Source organism: Pristiophorus japonicus, chromosome 3 (genome assembly GCF_044704955.1).
Source record: "Pristiophorus japonicus isolate sPriJap1 chromosome 3, sPriJap1.hap1, whole genome shotgun sequence".
Taxonomy (NCBI): Eukaryota; Metazoa; Chordata; class Chondrichthyes; family Pristiophoridae; genus Pristiophorus; species Pristiophorus japonicus.
This window is the reverse complement of record NC_091979.1, coordinates 292,468,348-292,491,805: the sequence shown is the minus strand read 5'-3', so window position 1 is coordinate 292,491,805 and position 23,458 is coordinate 292,468,348. Positions and strand designations below refer to the sequence as shown.

The 23,458-nt window shown below is 45.6% G+C and overlaps 1 protein-coding gene across 1 annotated transcript in view; it reads left to right on the top strand.

Annotated features, from left to right (window-relative positions):
• Window positions 1–10,467: 10,467 nt before the first annotated feature.
• Window positions 10,468–23,458, top strand: part of dntt (deoxynucleotidyltransferase, terminal) — a 492,443-nt gene continuing 479,452 nt past the window's right edge. The window contains 1 exon segment of the mRNA XM_070875033.1: window positions 10,468–10,679. Within this exon segment, the coding sequence (XP_070731134.1) occupies window positions 10,468–10,679 (212 nt within the window).

Sequence of the window (23,458 nt, the reverse complement as noted above, 5' to 3'; positions counted from 1 at the left end):
AGTGCTCCATGGAGTCCTGACCTGTAACCAATATGTCGTCCTGGGAGACCACTGTGCAAGGAACCAACTTTAGCAGGCTTTCCATGTTCTGCTGGAAGATCGCTGCAGCCGACCGAAATCCAAAGAGGCACCAGTTGTAAATAAATAGACCTTTGTGCGTGTTAATGCAGATGAGGCCTTTCGAAGACTCCTCCAGCTCCTGTGTCATGTAGGCTGAGGTCAGGTCCAGCTTGGTGAACGTCTTCCCTCCAGCCAGGGTCGCGAATAGGTCGTTGGGTAGCGGGTACTGGTCCTGCAGTGAAAAATAGGTTAATCGTTATTTTATAGTCCCCGCAAATTCTAACCGTATCATCCTTCTTGAGTACCGGAACAATTGGATTGGCCCAGTCGTTGAATTCCACTGGCGCGATGATGCCTTCACGTTGCAGCCTGTCCAGCTCGATTTCCACTATTTCACGCATCATGTACGGTACCGCCCGAGCCTTGTGGTGGATGGGTCACGTCCCGGGAACCAAATGGATCTGCACTTTCGCCTCCGAGAAACTTCCAATGCCTCGCTCAAACAACGAAGGGAATTTGCTTAGAACCTGGGTACATGTGGTGGCATCGACAGACGAGAGTGCTTGGATGTCATCCCAGTTCCAACGGATTTTCCCCAGCCAGCTTCTGCCAAACAACATGGGGTTATCCCCTAGCACAATCCAAGCGGGAGCTCGTGTACTGCTCCATCATAGGAGACTTTGACTGCCAATTACAGGGATTAGTTGCTTTATATAAGTCCTTAGTTTGGTGTGATTGGGGCTGAGCTTGGGCCTGTGTGCCTTCTTCCCCCACAGCCTGTCGAAAGCCGTTTTACTCATTATGGACTGGCTTGCCCCTGTGCCCAGCTCCATAGACACTGGAATACCATTCAGTTCAACTTTCAACATTATTGGTGGGCATTTCATCGTGAACATGTGTACCACGTACATGATTGCCTTCTCTGTACAAGTTTACAATTCCATCTGATCCACTGTGGACCGATCTTCCTCTGCAACGTGGTGGTTTGCAGGGTTTGCAGGGTTTGCAGCTCGCCTGCACATTTGTTGGAGGTGTCCCATTGTTCTGCAGCCATTGCACGCATAGTGTTTAAAGCGGCATTGATGGGGCCGATGATCACCCCCGCAGCGCCAACAGGGTGTTAACTGTCTCGCATTAACAGATGATGGCGGACTCTGGGTCAATTGAGGTTGGGCCACAGCAGCTGGCGTGTACATTCTGCCCTGTACATTTCTGCTCAAAACCGACGTTACTTTATGCACAGTACTGGCCGAAACGTCTTTGTTCTACGAAATCTGCTGCTGTTGTCGCTGGTGGACATAAATGCCTGGGCTATCGTTATGGCTTTACTCAGATTTGGAGTTTTTACAGTCAACAGTTTGCAAAGGATTGTCTCATGTCTGGTGCCCAGTACAAAAAAGTCTCTGAGCATTTGTTCTAGGAATCCCTCAAACTCACAATGTCCTGCAAAGCGATATAGCTCGCCATTTCCTGGCCCTCTGATCATTGACATGTGTAGAACCAATATCTTGCATTAAAACATTTTCCTTAGGATTTAGGTGCTCCCGGACCAGCTTACACAGTTCTTCGTAGGATTTCTCTGTTGGTTTAGCCGGGGCCAGGAGATTCTTCATGAGGCCATAGGTCATTGCCCCACAGACAGTAAGGAGGATCGCCCTTCGTTTGGTCGCGTTTTCGTCCCCTTCCCGCTCGTTTTCTACGAAGTATTGGTCAAGTCTCTCCACGAAGGCCTCCCAATCATCCCCCCCTGAGAACTTCTCCAGGATGCCGACTGTTCTTTGCATTTTCACGCAGTTTGTTACCTCGTCGCCAATTGTTATACTCAAAATAAATAGTCAGACCGAGTACTGTGTGTAATGAGCAAGTGTGACCTTAACTCCTTTATTGTAGTTCCAGAGTGCAGGTACCTCGTGGGTGTCCTGCTTATATACTGTGCTCCCAAGGGATGCTGGGATCCCTTGGGACTCCATCAGGTAGGCCCTCTGGTCGACAGGTGTGATGCAGATTAAAAGGGGTTAAATACATAACTGTCCCAACCTATTCAACCTATCTTCATAAGTCAACCCCCTCATCTCTGGAATCAACCTAATGAACCTTCTCTGAACAGCCTCCAATGCAAGTATATCCTTCCTTAAATATGGAGACCAAAACTGTACACAGTACTCTAGGTGTGGCCTCACCAATACCCTGCACAGTTGTAGCAGGATTTCTCTGCTTTTATACTCTATCCCCCTTGCAATAAAGGCCAACATTCCATTGCCTTCCTGATTACTTGCTGTACCTGCATACTAACTTTTTGTGTTTCATCCACTAGGACCCCCAGGTCCCTCTGTACTGAAACACTTTGCAATTTTTCTCCATTTAAATTATAATTTGCTTTTCTATTTTTTCTGCCGAAGTGGATAACCTCACATTTTCCCACATTATAATCCACCTACCAAATTTTTGCCCACTCACTTGACCAGTCTATATCCCTTTGCAGATTATTTATGTCCTCCTCACAATTTGCTTTCCCATCCATCTTTGTATCATCAGCAAACTTGGTTACATTACACTCGGTCCTTTCATCAAGTCATTAATATAGATTGTAAATAGTTGATGCCCCAGCACCAATCCCTACGAAACCCCACTACTGTTTTCCAACTGGAAAATGGGCCATTTATCCCATCTCTCTGTTTTCAGTTAGTTAGCCAATCCTCTATTGCCCCCAACTCCATGAACTTTTATCTTGTGCAGTAGCCTTTTATGTGGCACCTTATCAAGTGCCTTCTGGAAATCCAAATACACCACATCCACTGGTTCCCCCTTATCCACCCTGCTCAAAGAACTCCAGCAAATTTGTCAAACATGATTTCCTTTTCATAAAACCATGTTGACTCTGCTTGATTGAATTATGCTTTTCCAAATGTCCTGCTACTGCTTCCTTAATAATGGACTCCAGCATTTTCCCAACTACCGATGTTAGGCTAACTGGTCTATAGTTTCCTGCTTTCTGTCTGACTCCTTTTTTAAATTGGGGCGTTACATTTGCGGTTTTACAATCCGCTGGGACCTACCCAGAATCCAGGGAATTTTGTTAGATTACAACTAATGCATCGACTATCTCTGCAGCCACTTCTTTTAGGACCCTAGGATGCAAGCCATCAGGTCCAGGGGACTTGTCCGTCTTTAGTCCCATTATTTTAACGAGTACGACTTCCTTATAGTAGTAGTGGGGCGAAAATGGAGGCAGCATGAAGCGGAAAATCAAGCCCATACACTCTTATCTGACTGTGGCTCAGGCTATACATTGACAGACACATTTATTTAACTCTAAACAGATAAATGAACAGTGTTCAATACAAATATTGTATTTACAGTATTTTCAAATTTTGCTATCCTTCTCGAAATGTCAGAATAACAAAGATGCTTCTCCTGCATTACGTCCCAATATAATGCTATGAGGTCATTCGTGGCCCTGCAGGCCTTATACTGACTACTGAGCTGAATCCAGACAGCCTGGTATAACTCACAAACAGAAGGTCGGCATCTGAAAACAGAGCATCTTTAAATATCAATATTAGTCTTCTGATCATGGATTTGAAGTAGGTTCTATGGGCTCAGTACAGCATTCAGTCTAACAACATCAGAGCTGTCCATCAAAGGAACTGCAAAAAAGAAAATCATTGACCCAGCCCAGCCAGACAAATCTGACCCTCTTCTTCACATGGATAAAACTGTCAATGAAAGTCACTATCCTAGCTTGTCAAACAATTAGATTTTTTGGAATTGAATGAAATGTTTTCATTTGTAGTTCTGTGCCAAATATTTTGAGCATCCAGGTATAATGTGAATCATTAAACCAGGACAAGCATGTGCCTTTCCCCCGAGGAATGAGTGGCCTGGAAATCCCGGCTTCCCCAGGTCCGTACGGAATTTCTACGGACCCGGGAAGGCATCGTAAAAGCCGGTTTTCAGCGCACAATGTGCATGCGCTGAAAACCGGCTGTTTCGATCTGTCAAGTTTCTGGCTTGATAGATCCTCCACATATCGGGAGCGAGGACATTTGCAGGGCAAGATTGCAGGAATTACGCATATCTTCCCCAACAAATGTCCTCAAAACTCTTGCGCCTGATAAAAGCAGGTGCATTGCCTACTTTTACAGGCATAAGAGTTTTAAAACACACAAAAACATTGTTAAATAACATTTAAAAAACACGTTATTGTTAAAAACCCTCTCCACTATGTTAAGTTTATTTTAAACCATAATTAAAAAATTAAAAAAAAAAATCAGAACTTGTTTTTTAAAATACATAAATAACTTTAATTTAAATTAATAAAAATATGTTGTGCATTTTTTCTATCTTTTATTATTGGTTATTCATGTTTGGGGGGAGGGTTCTCATTCATAATAATGGGAACTCCAACTTACCGAGTTCCCATTATTATGAATGAGAATATACTGGACCTGATTGGCTGCCCAGAGCCATGTGACTCCAGCTCCAGGCCTGTGCACGTCGTGATGTGCACGCGCTGCGACACACAGTCAGGAGGTCAGGAGAGACCTCAGGACCGGGATCTCATGTAGCTGCAGCAGCTTCAGGTAGGTGGGCATCTTTTTTCTAAAATCTATTTGAACATCCACAGGAAGAAGAAACTGGGATTTCTGGGCCATTATTAACCAAACTGCAGCTTGCAGAAAACGGGAAGCAATAACTGGGCACAACGTATTGATGTTAGGCACAGGACTATTTCCATGGACCTCAGGAAAACAGGCCCAGATATGCTTTACATCACTCTATTATATGATCCTAAGCTAATGAACATTGGTCTGTTAATCACTTTTTTCTGGAGCTGTGCCTTTAATTAGCCAGAAATGAACCTGCATTGAGAGATCATAGGAACACGTGAATTCAATCACAGGAGCGTAAATATATTAATATTTAAAATACAGACTTGCTTAAAACATCAAACTGATAATGTAAAGCCCATGCCCTAAAGCAGCATGATTTTAACCCAACAAGACAACAAATGATGCTTGATTGAGCTGTGTCATCGAATTTAGTTGTAACAAAGCAGAGATCGCTAGCAATCTGAGTGAACGTCTTGTGAATAGTGATTATAATAATGATTGAGTTTATTCTCAGGCTTGAAGGGAAGAAAGAATGATCTTAAAAGCAAGGATATAGAGGTAAATAGGACTAACTTTGAAAGGATAATAGATATTCAATTGAATAGGACATGAGAGAGCAAAGGTGGACCTTCAGCAGGGCTCACCCCCTCCATACAGATTAGTTATTGGTTTGTCCTTTTAAGCAGTTGGTTAACTTTTGGGTGCTTTTTGGCCTATATTCTGCATTCTAAAACTGAATTATGACTTCGCCCAACAAGTTTTTGCTGGTGCTGGACTGGTTTTGGCTGCCTTCCAAATGGTTGTATTGCAGCCATGGGTGGTGTGGTAAGTCTGCCTTTGGGGCTGGAGGACATTGGGGAGCAGCGAAGGAGACAGGGGAGAACTGGGAGAAGAGGGAGGAGGAAGGCACTGCATAGATCGGCATACCCACAGCAGACCTTCAGGGAGCACTTCTCGTATATCAACTTCACTGAGGAGGAATGTGTCAGGCGATTTTATTTCACCAAAGAGGCTATCACTGAGCTACGTCACCTACAGCAGCCATAACTGGAGCCTCAAACCAGGGCATGGACAGCACTGGTTATGGCTGTCAAGGTCACTGTAGCCCATGATTTTTATGGAATGGGCTCCTTCCAGACTGCAACAGGTGACACCAGCGATATAGCATGCAAGCTGATGCAAATACAAGCTTTCACACAAATTATTTAACTGTGTATCAACTTCTGTATAATTATATTCCTTGTAAAATTTCACATGCTGCAATACATGTTGGAGCCAAGGCCCGCCCAAGTGCCACCCAAAGGACTGCCGATGGCTGCCAAGAGAACGGGCAGTACTTTGCCAGGAAGATTCCTCTAAAAGTGATGGCAGTACCGCCTGGAGGTAAAATAACGGCTTACGCTGTCAATCTGGGTGGCAGCGGGCGGGAAATGCGATCCTCGCCAAAGTGCTGCCGAGGATTGAGTCAGGCGCAGGGAGGGGGAATGACCTAATAATAAAAATCTTAAAGAAAAAACACTGGAACACCTTCAGGGGACTCCATACAGATGAATCGCTGGCAAAATAAAATTTAAAAGATGTTCACTAACCTTTTTTTGCAGGTCTTCTTACTTGCCGTCAGGGTTAGACCTGCCTCTATGCAACGGTCCTTCCCTCTGCTGCCGACACCAATATGGCAGACCTGGAGGAATCTGTAACCGAGGGGAGAGCAGTGAAAAAACTCAGCGGCAGCCGGTGACAGTGGGCGGTAAAGCCACCAAATTCGGGCCCTAAAATACTGACAGCCTTGGCAAAAGCTGTGTTTTTTCACTTTGCAAAATGCTCTTGTCTTATTTCCTCTCTCTGCTGAGCTTGGGTTAATGTATTTTTAATTCCACCACTCTTTTGGGTAGCAGTGAAATCTTTAAAGAACATTGGTAAGACCACACCTGGAGTACTGCGTACAGTTTTAGTCTCCTTATTTAAGGAAGGATATATTTATTTTGGGGGCAGTTCAGAGAAGGTTCACGAGGTTGTTTCCTGAGTTGAAGGGGTTGTCATATGAAGAAAGGTTAAACAAACAGGCTGGGCCTATACTCATTGGAGTTTAGAAAACTGAGAGATAATTTTATTGAAATGTATAAGATTCTGAGGGGGCTTGACAGGGTAGATGCAGAGAGGATGTTTCCCCTCATGGGGGAATCTAGAATTAGGTGGCATAGTTTCAGAATAAGGGGTCACCCATTTAAAACGGAAATGAGGAGGAATTTCTTCTCTCAGAGGATCATGAATCTTTGGAATTCTCTACCCCGGTGAGCTGTGGAGGCTGGGTCATTGAATATATTTAAGGTGGAGATAGACAGATTTTTGAATGATAAGGGAGTCAAGGGTTATGGGGAGCAGGCGGGGAAGTGGAGCTAAGGCCAGGATCAGATCAGCCATGATCTTATTGAATGGCGGAGCAGACTCGAGGGGCCAAATGGCCTACTCCTGCTCCTATTTCTTATGTTCTTATGTTCTTATAAGTAATAGAAGAGTTCGTTTGGTCAGAGGCATATGATAGCTTTTTTTTATTCGTTCGGGGATGTGGGCATTGTTGGCAAAGCCAGAATTTATTGCCCATCCCTAATTGACCCTGAGAGAAAAACTTGAAAGAGAGAAACTTCCCTAGTAACCTAGGAAAGTAATAGTGAACTCAACATACTGAACATCCGACAAACTGACTTTCAAGGTAGCTCATAAAAGGTGATGAGTCGCAATAAATGAAGAAACAGGAAATAAGCATTGAAACTGGTTTTTAGTTAAGCATCTGTAGAAGAACAATCATCAAAAAAACAACTTAACCAACACAGCAAATTGTATGGTTGCGCCCAATTAAACTGAGTAGTACTGTATTTAAATAGAAATATGAATGCAACATTATAGATACACTGCTTTATCACTGTTCAGGGAAGGCTGAGCTCTGAATTGTATGGTCTCTGACTGTCAGTGACATTTCTAATTATAGAAAATAGTTGATAGAACAGTCAGTTTCTTATCAGTCATTAGAAACTGAAAAGTGATGCAACAAACCTGAGTTTTTGGAATGAGGAAGATAATTGTGATTCAAAATCAGGGGCAGTAATTAGTGAGAGCCTTTGAGTGAAGAATTGCAATTCAGAGACCTGATTCAGATGGAAGCATAGAAGGCATAGAAAGAAGGAAATAATTGGAAATCAGAGCTTTGAAAGTAAGCAAAGGCAGAGGGCTGGGAATGGGGCAGAGGTCTTAAAGAGGAATGATTTCAAATATTCAATAAATAATTTAAAGCAAAAGTGTCACTCTTCGACTAGATTTTGAATAGGCTCAGAAACTGCTTTCTCTGAACATTCTACTGAAGAACAACTATATTGATCCCTTCCTTCTGGAAGTATCATGCTATATCCATGAGATACCTGGTTCGGTGTAAAATTTGCAATGTAATTTTGCGATGGCATGACCTTTTTTTATTGGCCGTGAAATTGCGGTCGGTGGAGTAATTAAGTATTACACCGTTGATCTCCGAAAGAAGTCCACACTTACCTGGTGTGAGGCCTTCTTCGAAAACTTGTGTTGTTTCGCTGCAGAGTTAAGTGCAGCGTAGTGGCCCACAGATCCCAGGGGTGCACCGTGTGCGTAAACATACCTGGGATCACGTGTGGCGGTGCTCTAATCAGGAAACAGAAATCTCCAATGCCCATTCATGCATTTTTTATCTCATTCACCATGGTAAAATAATAAATAAATCAGGCTATCATTCTTGGTAGAGTTGTGTTGAGATCAGGAAATAGTTAGGTGTATATAAATATTATTTTGAAGATTTGTTTTATCATGATGGGTGTATATTTCAAGATGCTGCATATCCTCCCTCCCCTTATGCTGTGCACACAGGCTCCTGTGCCTGTTTGCACCAACAGTAAAATTTGACTGCATAATTGCTGGCCAGTTGGTGGGCAATTAGCCCAACTCTGTACCAGCAATAAGGATTTCACAGACCGAGCAGATATCTTATCAAGTCGGAACTTGACAGACCACAAGTTCGTGATTTAGCGTATGTGCAAGTGTGTGCGGAAATTCCAAACTTGCTGTCCATTTTAAAGGTAGTAAGTACGCCGTCATACCAACCACAAATTCTGCACTACTGTACTTAGTGATTTTTTAACGGTATAAATTAAATCATTCCATCAAAACTATCTTAGTAATTTTTTAGTATCAAATATACATCTTTCGAGATCGATGATTATAATTGATAAAGTATTAGAACAATGCTCTCTGAATGGTGGGTATCAAAAATATAGACTGGTTTGATCCTTAGTCTGTGCTGAGTTCACTAATTTAAGTAAGACGGGCAGTATTAAAGCTACAGTTGGCCTCAGAACCCTGAGCTTAGAGAGTGTAAATTTGGGTAAGGTTCCTCTCCTGATTGTTATTTAGTTCCCTTGTGCTCAGTTATGATGCTCTCTGCAGTCAAGTAGCTTAATATTACCGCAAGGCTCACACATGAATAATAGCCACATGACTGAGATTTTAAAAAGAGAGTGCATATCTCACTGAAAAGTCAATGGGTCCGAACTTCATCACTCACTGCCCGCTGCCGCTGTCTGCCGCCCACTGCCGCCGACATTCCTCCTGAAGATCTGCCCACTGCCACTTTCTGGAGCCTGAGCCTGGAGCGGGCAGGAGGGGTGAGCCACCGGGAACCGCCCGCGGTGACAGCAGCGGACGGCCGAGTGGCGTAACTGAGCTCCCGCCCACTGAGATGCCAGATTCCTGTGGACAGGAGTCGGCAGGACTCGGCGGCAGATCGGGGGTGGACCGCTGGCTGGAGGCTGGTCTGTCCCCGGCGGTGAGTATGAAGAACCTGAAAAAAAGGTAAGTGAACATTTTAATTTTTTTTTTCAACAGCGACTTACCTGGATGGGCTCCCCTGAAGGTCTTCGGATACTTTTAAAATGTTTTACTGTTGTTGTTTTTTTACCTCTTTGACCCTCCATGGGCCCGATTCCATCCTCGGCGGCACTTGGGCGGCAAGCGCCTCTGCCGCCGCGAATGAGACTTCCCGCCCGCTGCCGCCCAGATTGGTGGCGTACGTCATCCATTTGCCGCCCGCCGACCTTCCAGGGACCTCGGCCATTAATATCCCGCCCAAAGTGCCGGCCGGTACCTCGGCGGCCATCGGCGGCACTTTGGGCGGCACTTGGACGGGCAGAGGCCTTGATGAAAATCAGCCCCAATGTCATCAGGAGAGGAGAAGAGGAACATTAGCACAAAAAGTTCAATTCTGTTTTATATTTTTAATTTAACATTTAATATTTAATATTTTTATATTAAAAAAACAAGCTTGATAGTTGACTTAAGGTGAATATTTCTGAACAGTAAGAGATAAGCACATGGATAATCTAAATGTATCTCATGGGTCATTTCTCTTCAAGAGAGTGAGGGGAAAAAATGAGTTTTATTTTGTACTTTTGTTCACATTTCTAAGTTTTTAAAAAATGTTATGGAACAGGATTATATGTATGGAATGAAGCTTAAATATAAGGAAGTTGTTGCTTTTTTTATTGTTGTGGGGAAATGCTACTGCAGTCCCCAAAGGGTTAAAATCAACAAACTTTCTTATGCTTGTGCAGAAATTCAATGACCCCATTCTTTAACTGGTTTACAGTATTAAGAAAATGAAGGGAGGTGACATCACTGATGGGCGTAGAACTGAGTGCAGAGAAAGTGCAGGTGACAGAGGTTTGGTGCACAGTACGTAGCAGATAGTGTAACATTTACAACAAAGTGATCCAAAAAAATGAGTTCAGCAGAAAAACTGGGTGGAATGGGAATCATACCTAAAAGGAGAAGGCAGAAAGTGGCAGAACTCTGCAAGTCACACAGTAAACATGAAGTCAGATTTCAAGATCTGATCATATTTATTGTGGAAAGAAAAATGGGATCAAGCAGAAGAATGTTTCTGATGGATTTAGCACGTAAGAAAGGATTCAGAGTTGATGATGTTCTGAGGTATGTCATTCTACACTGTGGTTGATATACTAACTTACCTGTCATTTTCGTAAAGTGCTTACCTCAGATTATGTGAGAGAATTCACACAAATGGACACGGCAAAGAATATTAATCAATTGCATTTCTAAAGTTTTTAACCTTTAGCCAGGTGACATTCTGAAAATCTATATAAATGCACAGCAGAAAATGATACGTAGCAGGTTAAGCATGACTACAGTTTAATTGTAAAATACTTTATATATGTCTTAAATGTTGTTCATTGTGGCTTTGTTGTATGGTCCATTGCCAGTTCTATAAATGGTAATGAACCCATAGAAAATAATAATGTTAGCAATGTTTTTGCTAAGTCCCTTAAGAAAAGAGATATATTAGTATATGTCCAGTAGATTGATGGTGCTATCAGCATTCCTTTATGATCAAAAAATACTTTTTCTCACAAGCACAAGTAGATTTTAAGGTCTTTCTAAAAGAGAAGATATACTCAAAGTACAAGTACCATTCAAGTCTTGTTCTCATAGTTTGTGAATCCTTTGATTAGATTAAGGCATCATTTGAACCCAGGTATCTATCATTTTTCAAAGGAGAATTATAATTTATCTGGAAAATGAACTACAGATTTACCTCCAAGGAATTATTACACAATACATGGATGAAAAGTACAAACAATGGCAGTTTGATTTTACACACTCGTTTTGTACAAAGTAATAAAACATTTTATCAACCCAAGCATGGTTGGTATGATCAGTAGACCAGTTAGTGTGATGATACCTAAGCTGCCCTGCTTTTGTTGTCTAGAATTATGAGCATGAAAGAAACACTTGCAGTTATTCAGTGCCTTTTTGGGGTTTCTTCTATACGGTTTAAAATGCTGCTGCAATGCTACATTTTGTGCCAAATACAACCACAGACATGAGTATCACAGAGAAATGATGGATCAAGCCAGATGTCAAAATCCCCAGTGGTATAGCCAGAGTGTATGTGACAGGAAGATAGGGGCTTAATAATTGTAAATTATTTTTCTCCAAATAAAACCACAGGAAGAAGAACTATGACATTTCAAACTGTAACTTTACACATGAAGTATTATTTCAAACTGAAATAATTATTTTTCTTACTGTAACTTTTACCATCTGGCATCAAGATAATCCAAACAAATATGATCTTTAAAATTTAAAATATTTTAAGTACTCACTTGCATCACTTTGTGAATGTTAAAATGTGTGGGGAAAAAAGCAGACTGTGAATATTATAACTGTTCATTTCAGTTTTTCTAAAAATGATACTTTATTTATTTGGAGTGCCTGTAAAGTTGAAAAATATTAGCGGTGGGGGAATGCAATATCTTCATCGTTTAATACGTTGCATTGTTTATAACCAAGTTTACTAACTCTCCTGTAGCACAACAACAGGGCTAAAGGGATTGGGGGTAATATATTGAGGATTAGTTAATGGACAGAAAACAGAGAGTAGCGATAAATGGGTCATTTTCCGGTTGGCAGTGTGTAACTAGTGGAGTGCCGCTTGGGCTTCAGCTATTTACAATCGATATCAATGACTTAGATGAGGGGACTGAGTGTAATATATCCAAGTTTGCTGACGATACAAAGCTAGGTAGGAAAGTAAGCTGTGAGAATGCAGTAAATAGACTGCAAAGAGATATAGACCGGTTAAGTGATTGGGCAAGAAGGTGCCAGATGGAGTATAATGTGGGCAAGTGTGAATTTATCCACTTTGGTAGGAAGAAGGGAAAAGCAGAATATTTTTAAAAGGTGAGAGACTAGTAAATGTTGGCATTCAGAGGGATGTGGGGGTCCTTGTACATGATTCACAGAAAGTTAAGATGCAGGTACAGTAAGCAATTAGGAAAGCAAATGGTATGTCAGCCTTTATATCAAGGGGATTTCAAGATGGCGGATGGGATAGCAGCTCCCTTGGGAGCTCTCCCCAAACAAGCCTTCATCTGACCATCTGATGCCATCTTCCACCTCTCTCTCCCTCAAACATCCCACCCCCCTCACTGTCTAAGCCCTCTTTGGTCCTAACTCCGACCCTCAAAGTATTCTACCTACCCCTTAAACCGTGCTGCAAGGGTCCACTGCTCATCCCCCACCCCCCAACTGCGGCCTACCTTCCAGGCTGACCTCCTCGCTGCCAAGTTCCTCCAGCTGGACCCTCGTTTCTTGCTCCCCATGGATGACTCAGCTGCTCCAAGCAACCCTTGGCGATCTCAACGGTGGTGAGTCTGGGACAAGCTTCAAAAACAGATTTGGGCCACCTCACATGCGAACCTTTCCTCTGGGCCTTCATCCATCAATGACCGGTCCTCTCTTCCTACAGCGACGACCTGACCTCTCTGCCTCCAGCAACGACCTGGCCTCCCTTCTCCAAACGATAACCGGGCCTCTCTTCCTCCAGCGACAACCGAGCCTCTCTTCCTCCAGCGACAACTGAGCCTCTCTTCCTTCAGCGACAACCGAGCCTCTCTTCCTTCAGCGATGACCTGGCCTCTCTTCCTCCAGCACACGGGGAGCACAATTGCTGACCTCTCTGACCTCTCCTCCTTCCATTCTGAACACTCTGACTTCTCCTCCTTCCACAAAATGGACCTCTGACCTCCCCAGTGCCTGCACCCAGCTAGGCCTTGGATCACTTAGCACTTCACCGAAGGGCACTGCTCAGTGCCGAGCTTACAGCCCGCGTCTCGCTGTAGGCAATTAGGCTCAGACAGCAGTGCCTGATCTCCAGTCGTCTTGGACCCCCTTGCCACTGGACCAAGATCTTGCTCAGCTAAGCCCATGTGGTAGCCGGTGTGCAATGGCCACCCCACGTTAAAAGAACTCATGCACAGGCATCTTCCACCTTTCAATATGAAGTTCGGGACCTGGAACATCAGGACCCTCATGGACAACTCCAACAGTGACAGTCCGGAATGCCGCACTGCCATAGTTACCGGGAACTTAGTCACTTCGATATCGACATTGCCGCCCTAAGTGAGACCCGGCGGGCAGGGGAAGGCCAGCTCAAGGAACAAGGTGGAAGTTACACCTTCTTCTGGAAAGGCAAACCAGAGGAAAAACGCCACCTCCATGGAGTGGGTTTCGCCATCAAGAACGAACTGGTTCGACCACCTCAGAGACTTCCCCTGTGGTATTAAAGAACATCTCAGGGGCTAGATTTTATACTTTTGTGCAGATTGCCCAAAAATGGGTGTTATTTCCGGCGTGGGTGGTAAAAATGGGTTTTCAGATCGTCGGCTTGTCGCCCATTCTCAAAGCTCCTCGTCTTCATTTTTGAAATTGGGCGTTACCGCGAGCGATATGAAATGGGTGCTAGCATTAAATCTCTCTGACCTTCTGCTGTAAAGTCTCGCCGTCCTTAGCAACGGCATGGCAACGGTCGATTCCCACGATTCAGGAGGCCAAGGATCATCATGACGTGCGCATAAGAGTACAGAGCGAGAGAGAGGGAGCTGAGAGGGAGTGAAGGCATGTGTGGGTGTGGTGTGGCTGCTTTGGGAGGAAGGAGGGAGCGTTTAGAGCTTTAGAGCAAATTAGGAAAAACAAATTAGCTGCTACCAGCCAGATATTTGCCCGAATTTGTTGTCTATAATAGAGGGAGAGGAAGAGGTGACATAGCATGTTGTGGAGACTGACGTTGGTGAGAGCAGTGAGCTGGGAGTGGAGCACATTGGAGGGCGCAAAAGAGTGAGGAGGTTCTCGGACGAAGTAAATGCCTCCCTCCTGCAGGAGCTCGAGCTACACTGGGGTGATTTGACCCAAGGAGGGTGTGGGAAGCCCACCTCAAAGGCCCACCAGAAGATATGGGCTGAGATAGAAGAGATGGTCTCGTCGGCGACCAACAAGGAGCGTAAGGGCAACCAATGCCGTAAACGATGGAACGACCTTGTCGGATCCGCAAGAGTAAGTATAGCATTTATTTACATGTACTTATGTATTTATATAATTTGATTTGTAAGAATCATGAGTGACTATCAGCAGATGTGAGGTCTTTCACTTTTTCTGACAATATTGTAGTCAAAGTCTGCGGTCATGGTGTATGTCTTTAGGTGAAGAATGATAATTATCATAATAATCATGATTACATCTGTCGGTTGTGTATTGTATCAGTCTCTGTGACAGCACCTATCAATAATATCACGCAATGATCTCATGCCATGTTGTCCTGTTACCTTTTATAGAAGAAGCTATCGATGATGAGGTCCGTGCAGAGGCAAACAGGTGGGGGGCCACCAGTCATCATCGACATCACTGACATGGAGGAGCGAGTGCTCACACTCATGGGGAAGCACACCCGGATGGCCACGCAAGCAGCTGGAAACCCTGAAGTGATGCCACATGAGTAAAGTATACACCACTGCGTGATGTAAAGTCACACCCACTCATATCTGAACAATAATATATGATAGATGATTTCTAAAATTATCCTATAAATAATGCCGGCCTAATGAAAATCATTGCAATGCAGAATGTGTTGATGCTCATGAAATGTGATGTCTGTGATGATTTTGATAGCTGTGATGCTTTTGTCGTGCATATGCTGTGTGTAGCGCTGGACTCACCTTGTGACCGTAGCACCATTTCCTCCTCTAATATCCTCATTTGTGTTTTGTAGCTCAGCCAGCAGAACGTCCCTAGGCAAGGCCACAGAGGCCAGAAGGTGGGGGCGCGGGGCCAGACTCGCCGGACGTTCCAACATCTGGTGCTGAGGAGCTCCGATTCTCGCCCATCAATCTGCTGGGTCTGTTCTCTATGGATGAGAGCGCGGACTTCGAGGAACCTGCATTGCCAGGCTCCAGAAGGCATTCCGCCCCAAGGCCATCTAGTGCTCCTCCGGTCATTCCCGCCTCCACTCTGGAGGTACCGGGCCCAAGCACCTTGCCACAGGGCACACCATTTGTCTCCAGGACACCGCCGACCCCGCGGAGGTTTCGGGGACGCGGCAGGTCTGGTCCATGAGTGCCACATGAGAGCAGAGAGATGGTACAGTTGTCCAGGAGGACTGTAGACATTGGTGACCAGATCCTCGATGTATTGGGGGGCATATCCCGACAGCTGGCCACCATGACTGAGTACATTCCGCGGATGGCGAAGGCCCTGGAAGCAATAGCCAGGAACACTGCTGGCACAGGCCTCCCAGTGGTCCCGGAGCACGGCACTCCACCCCTAGGTTCCGTGCCACCAGTGCCAATGACACAAGAGAGGCAGGACCAAGATCCTACTTCTGGATCAGAGAATGTTTCCCCCTCGGCATCCCCATTCCCGTACCCGTGCAACCACCGCCTCTGCCTTCATCCCCCGCAATGAGGCACCGCCTTAGGAGCTCTTCGGCCAGGCGGCATGGAGCGAGGAGGGGAAGGGGTAGAGGTGGGGAGAAGGGGAGGGGAGAAGGAAAGTGAGATGCATGTCCGCAGGTGATGGCTGTGTTATATCTTCATCTCGGTGTATGCAATTTGTTGCAATGTGGGGGGGAGGGAGCCACCCTCCTGCTTTGCATTTGTATTCTGTGTTGCTGGACATGTTGACGATTTGATTGATGTCAATGGTGGAAAAAGTGGGATGGGGATGTGGGTGGGGTGTTTTTGCCCGTGATACTTATGATTTCAGACCAATGGTCATATAAAATGTTTTTTATTCAACATAACATTGTTGCGCATTGTCTCACATAGCTGGACCGTTACACACTGGTGATTCCTTAACATGAGAGGGTTAAATAAAACTTAACTTGAATCAATTTAAACTTTAACTGGCACCAAGGTGATGCCAACCATTGATGTCTGAGCTGCACACAACCAGCAGTGTGTCAGCGTTGTCAATCACAGCAACGTTCTTTCAGGCAAATCGTTCATTTATGAGCTCCTGACGTAAGAGTCTTGCAGCTATGTAGCCACCATGGGCCCTTTCCTGCGGTCTGGAGGGGGGCTTGGGCATTGTTGCATAGTCAGCCTGATTGTCTGGCCCTAGCTCAGCGTCCAGCCCCTCGTCCTCCTCTTCCTCTCTCTCCTGAGGTGGAGCACCAGTCCCTTCTGGCAATTCTTGTCACCTCCTGATAGCCAGGTTGTGCAGCATGGAGCACACGACCATGAATTGAGCTACCTGATCAGGGTTGTATTGTAGCTCCCCTCCTGAGTGCTCCATGCATCTAAAATGCTGCTTAAGCACAGTTATTGTTTTCTGGACCACATTGCGTGTGTCTCTGTGGCTCTGGTTGTATCGCTTCTCGGCCTCTATGTGGGTGTCACGCAGGGGGATCATCGGCCAGGTGGCTAGGCCATATTGGTTGTCACCAAGCATCCAACATTGTCCTTGTGGCTGACTCTTAAACATGTCACGCAGAATGTGAGCCTCATCGAAGCTGCCCGGACATTTGGCATGCACTGCCATTATTATCTGGTTGTGGTCGATAACTAGTTTTGGGTCCTGAGCAGGTGCCTGCATGGCGATGTGAGTACACTGTATTGCTCCCTGCACCCTGGGGAACATAGCAATGCGGTAGAATGCTCCAGCCCTGTCAGTCTGAGCCTCCATGGTCATGGGGAAGCTGACAATATCCATCCTACAAGCGTACAGGGCCTCCGTGACCTATCTAATGCAGCGATGTGTGGCATGGTGAGACAGAGGGGAAATCTCGACCACGAGGCCCGAAAGGAACCGGACGCGTAGAAAGACCGTGCTGCGGTAACCTTGAGCTCGACCGACAGTGATGTCTGATGGCAAGCTGCATATCTGGCCTGATGAGCTCGCATATTTCAGTGATCACCACCTTATGGAAGCACAGTCTCCGAAGGCAGGTGTACTCGGACACGTCGAGGTAAGACCTCTTCTCCCTGTACGTGCGGGGTGTGTATGGTCTGGACCTCCTCCTCATTCTGGCATGTCTTAGATTGGGCACATGAGTCATTTGCACTCTGCAGCATCTGCGTATTAATCGATGCAGGCTGAGAAATGGCTGGCCCCATTCCAATGAAAGTATAATAGCGATTGATCAGAAGCAATAATTTCCACACTGAAATACACCTATAGTAGACCCCAATCGTCCAGAGTCTGAAAAGATGTCTGTTGAGACGGTCACTTCACCTGAGAAGAACTCCAGAGTCAATCCAAACTACCCCGAAGTTGAAGCAGCCTTTTCAATGAAGCGACCTGTGTTTTGATAAATGGTAGCCACACCGCTGTGATTCGTTCAGAACAGTTCCACTTTTTCTGAGCGGTGTTTTGGGTGAGTGATATTGTGGGTGCGATGTGTCGAGGTGGTGAAAGTTACGGTGGGCGATCTCCTGGGCATTAGTTTCGTCAAATGTGCTCTTTACGACAAAAAAAAGTGGGCGGTGGGTATTATTGAATCTCGGCATTAATTCCGTGTGGAAAGTAATGCGGGGTGATATTATGGGTGTTGGTTTCGCCCATTCTGATGATTCCGCCCCAAAAAAGTGGGCGGGCGGTATTATTTTTTTCCTGCCGTTATGTACATTGCGAAAGTAACGCTCGGTGATAAGTGTACGAAAAATGGGCGTCAGTTTCTATTTTCTATTAAATTGGCGATATTTGGTCGTTATACCTCATTTCAGTGGTAAAATGGACGTTAAGTAGACGTTATGCATGCAAAAATAATGGAAAATCTAGCCCCATGACTCTCCGACTCACCCTATTCCGAAACCAGTGCGCCACAGTCATCAGTGCGTATGCCCAACACTCGATGCGACAGATGAGACTAAAGAGGGTTTATACTCCAGCCTCGAAAAATCCCTGTCCCGCATCCCTACGGATGACATACTGATCCTCCTCGGTAACTTCAACGCCAGAGTCGGCAATAACACAGACCTCTGGGGAGGCGTGATCGGCAGAGAGGGAGTAGGGAAAACCAATTCCAGCGGTTCCCTGCTCCTGACAAATGCCTAGTATATCCGGGATGTGCTTATGAATGACTCCACAAGGCAATGTGTTGTACTCAAACTGTAGTGATCTTGGTTCTTTATTCCAAACTCCAGAGTGAGGCACAAGCATGGTGTGCAGCCTTTTATACTGGGCCCTGCCACCAGGGCAGGAAACCCCCGGTTTCTAGTGGTGCCAGCATGTATATACACAGCGTAAACCTTGTTGAAAGTAAATCAGGTAAACAAGTCTCCATCTTATGCAATCACACAGTGACTACACAGAGAGTACATCCATAGTCTACATATACAACACCTAGAGCATGACCTTGTCATCACTAACACCTTGTTCCGCCAGAGGAACAAATACAAGACATCGTGGCAACACCCTCGCTCCAAACACTGGCACCTGCTCGACTATGTCTCGTCCGAGCCAGGGATCGCAAGGATGTGTGCATATCACCCTCGCCATGACAGGAGCTGATGACTGCTGGACGGACCACCGCCTAATCCTTTCCATCATTAACATCAACATAGCCCCAAAGCGGTGACGGCAACAGAAGCAGTGCTGTAAAAAAATCAATGCCAGGGCACTCAAAGACCCAGCTAAGAGAGCCCTGTACAAACAGCGCCTCACTGTTAACCTGATGATCCTTGATGACCCTGAGACGCAACATGCCCACAGCACTTGGTCTGCCCTCCAGGCCACCATAATCAGTGAAGAGACGCTCGGTCACTCAACCAGGAAACACCAGAACTGGTTTGATGAGAATGACCAGAAGATCGAAGAGCTAATAAATCGCAAACACAGGGCATTTCTGAATTTAAAACAACAACCCAACTCGGGAGCAGCAAAACAGCATTACAGATGGCTTAAGGCCGAGGTCCAACAAAAAACCCGTGACCTAAAGAATAGATGGTGGGTGGAGAAAGCACAGGAGATTCAGCAGCTGGCCGACAGCCATGATGTGCGAGGATTCTTCACCGCAGTCAAGTCCACCTACGGCCCAAGCACCCAAGGGCCCACCCCACTGTTGGCCAAGAATGGGGAGACACTCATCAAGGACACCGAGGCAGTTAGGACCGGCTGGAAGGAGCACTTCGAAGATCTCCTTAACCAAGACTCTGCCTTTGACTTGAGTGTCCTCGACTCCATCCCGCAGCATGCTGCCTGCCACCATCTCAGCAAACACCAACCCTGCACGAAGCAGAAAAGGCCATCTGCCAGCTCAAGAATAACAAGGAAACAGGAGTGGATGGAATCCCCGCTGAGGCACAAAAGTATAGTGTAGAGGCATTATTGGCACGAATGCATGACCTCACCTCTCTCATCTGGAAGGAGGAGAGCATGTCGGGAGATCTCAGAGATGCAGTAATTGTGACCATCTTTAAAAAAGGAGACAAGTCCGACTGCGGCAACTACAGGGGAATCTCCCTGTTATCAGCCACCGGGAAGGTCATCGCTAGAATTTTCCTCAACCGTCTAGCAGAAAGAAATCAAAAGGTGACGTCACAGCCAACGTGGTAAGTGATTGGCTGCTGATTGGTGAGTAGTTTTTCTTTTTCTTTATTAGTCAGTAACTTTTAACATTGTTGTTGCCAATTTAAGTGTATCTAAGGGTTAAGTCATGGCAGGACAGCTCGGTCACGTGATATGCTCCTCCTGTACCATGTGGGAACTCGGGGACAACACCAGTGTCCCTGACGACTACATGTGCGGGAAGTGTATCCACCTCCGGCTCCTGACGGTCCGCGTTGCGGAGTTGGAGCTGAGGGTGGATTCACTCTGGAGCACCCACGATGCTGAGAATGACGTGAGTAGCACGTGGAGCGAGTTGGTCTTACCGCAGGAGAAGGGTCCACAGCCAGCGAGGGAATGGAAGACCAGCAGGAAGAGTAGTGCAAGGAAGGTAGTGCAGGGGTCCCCTGTGGTCATCCCACTGCAAAACAGATACACTGCTTTGAGTACTGTTGAGGGGGATGACTCATCAGGAGAGGGCAGCAGCAGCCAAGTTCATGGCACCGTGGCTGGCTCTGTTGCACAGGAGGGCAGGAAAAAGAGTGGGCGAGCGATAGTGATAGGGGATTCAATTGTAAGGGGAATAGATAGGCATTTCTGCGGCCGTAACCGAGACTCCAGGATGGTATGTTGCCTCCCTGGTGCAAGGGTCAAGGATGTCTCGGAGCGGGTGCAGGACATTCTAAAAAGGGAGGGAGAACAGCCAGTTGTCGTGGTGCACGTTGGTACCAACGACATAAGTAAAAAAAGGGATGAGGTCCTACGAAATGAATTTAAGGAGCTAGGAGCTAAATTAAAAAGTAGGACCTCAAAAGTAGTAATCTCGGGATTGCTACCAGTGCCACGTGCTAGTCGGAGTAGGAATCGCAGGATAGCTCAGATGAATACGTGGCTTGAGCAATGGTGCAGCAGGGAGGGATTCAAATTCCTGGGGCATTGGAACCGGTTCTGGGGGAGGTGGGACCAGTACAATCCGGACGGTCTGCACCTGGGCAGAATTGGAACCAATGTCCTCGGGAGAGTGTTTGCTAGTGCTGTTGTGGAGGAGTTAAACTAATATGGCAGGGGGATGGGAACCAATGCAGGGAGATAGAGGGAAACAAAAAGGAGGCAAAAGCAAAAGACAGAAAGGAGATGAGGAAAAGTGGAGGGCAGAGCAATCCAAGGCAAAGAACAAAAAGGACCATTGTACAGCAAAATTCTAAAAGGACAGAGGGTGTTAAAAAAACAAGCCTAAAGGCTTTGTGTCTTAATGCAAGGAGTATCCGCAATAAGGTGGATGAATTAACTGTGCAAATAGATGTTAACAAATATGATGTGATTGGGATTACGGAGACGTGGCTCCAGGATGATCAGGGCTGGGAACTCAACATCCAGGGGTATTCAACATTCAGGAAGGATAGAATGAAAGGAAAAGGAGGTGGGGTAGCATTGCTGGTTAAGGAGGAGATTAAGGCAATAGTTAGGAAAGACATTAGCTTGGATGATGTGGAATCTATATGGGTAGAGCTACAGAACACCAAAGGGCAAAAAACGTTAGTGGGAGTTGTGTACAGACCTCCAAACAGTAGTAGTGATGTTCGGGAGAGCATCAAACAGGAAATTAGGGATGCATGCAATAAAGGTGCAGCAGTTATAATGGGTGACTTTAATATGCACATAGATTGGGCTAACCAAACTGGAAGCAATACGGTGGAGGAGGATTTCCTGGAGTGCATAAGGAATGGTTTTTTAGACCAATATGTCGAGGAACCAACTAGGGGGGAGGCCATCTTAGACTGGGTGTTATGTAATGAGAGAGGATTAATTAGCAATCTCGTTGTGTGAGGCCCCTTGGGGAAGAGTGACCATAATATGGTGGAATTCTGCATTAGGATGGAGAATGAAACAGTTAATTCAGAGACCATGGTCCAGAACTTAAAGAAGGCTAACTTTGAAGGTATGAGGCGTGAATTGGCTGGGATGGATTGGCGAATGATACTTAAGGGGTTGACTGTGGATGGGCAATGGCAGACATTTAGAGACCGCATGGATGAAGTACAACAATTGTACATTCCTGTCTGGCATAAAAATAAAAAAGGGAAGGTGGCTCAACCGTGGCTATCAAGGGAAATCAGGGATAGTATTAAAGTCAAGGAAGTGGCATACAAATTGGCCAGAAATAGCAGCGAACCTGGGGACTGGGAGAAATTTAGAACTCAGCAGAGGAGGACAAAGGGTTTGATTAGGGCAGGGAAAATGGAGTATGAGAAGAAGCTTGCAGGGAACATTAAGACGGATTGCAAAACTTTCTATAGATATGTAAAGAGAAAAAGGTTAGTAAAGACAAGGTCCCCTGCAGTCAGAATCAGGGGAAGTCATAACGGGGAACAAAGAAATGGCAGACCAATTGAACAAGTACTTTGGTTCGGTATTCACGAAGGAGGACACAAACAATCTTCCGGTTATAAAAGGGGTCGGGGGGTCTAGTAAGGAGGAGGAACTGAGGGAAATCCTTATTAGCCGGGAAATTGTGTTGGGGAAATTGATGGGACTGAAGGCTGATAAATTCCCAGGGCCTGATGGACTGCATCCCAGAGTACTTAAGGAGGTGGCCTTGGAAATAGTGGATGCATTGACAGTCATTTTCCAACATTCCATTGACTCTGGATCAGTTCCTATCGAGTGGAGGGTAGCCAATGTAACCCCACTTTTTAAAAAAGGAGGGAGAGAGAAAACAGGGAATTATAGACCGGTCAGCCTGACATCGGTAGTGGGTAAAATGATGGAATCAATTATTAAGGATGTCATAGCAGTGCATTTGGAAAGAGGTGACATGATAGGTCCAAGTCAGCATGGATTTGTGAAGGGGAAATCATGCTTGACAAATCTTCTGGAATTTTTTGAGGATGTTTCCAGTAGAGTGGACAAGGGAGAACCAGTTGATGTGGTATATTTGGACTTTCAGAAGGCGTTCGACAAGGTCCCACACAAGAGATTGATGTGCAAAGTTAGAGCACATGGGATTGCGGGTAGTGTGCTGACATGGATTGAGAACTGGTTGTCAGACAGGAAGCAAAGAGTAGGAGTAAATGGGTACTTTTCAGAATGGCAGGCAGTGACTAGTGGGGTACCGCAAGGTTCTGTGCTGGGGCCCCAGCTGTTTACACTGTACATTAATGATTTAGATGAGGGGATTAAATGTAGTATCTCCAAATTTGCGGATGACACTAAGTTGGGTGGCAGTGTGAGCTGCGAGGAGGATGCTGTGAGGCTGCAGAGCGACTTGGATAGGTTAGGTGAGTGGGCAAATGCATGGCAGATGAAGTATAATGTGGATAAATGTGAGGTTATCCACTTTGGTGGTAAAAACAGAGAGACAGACTATTATC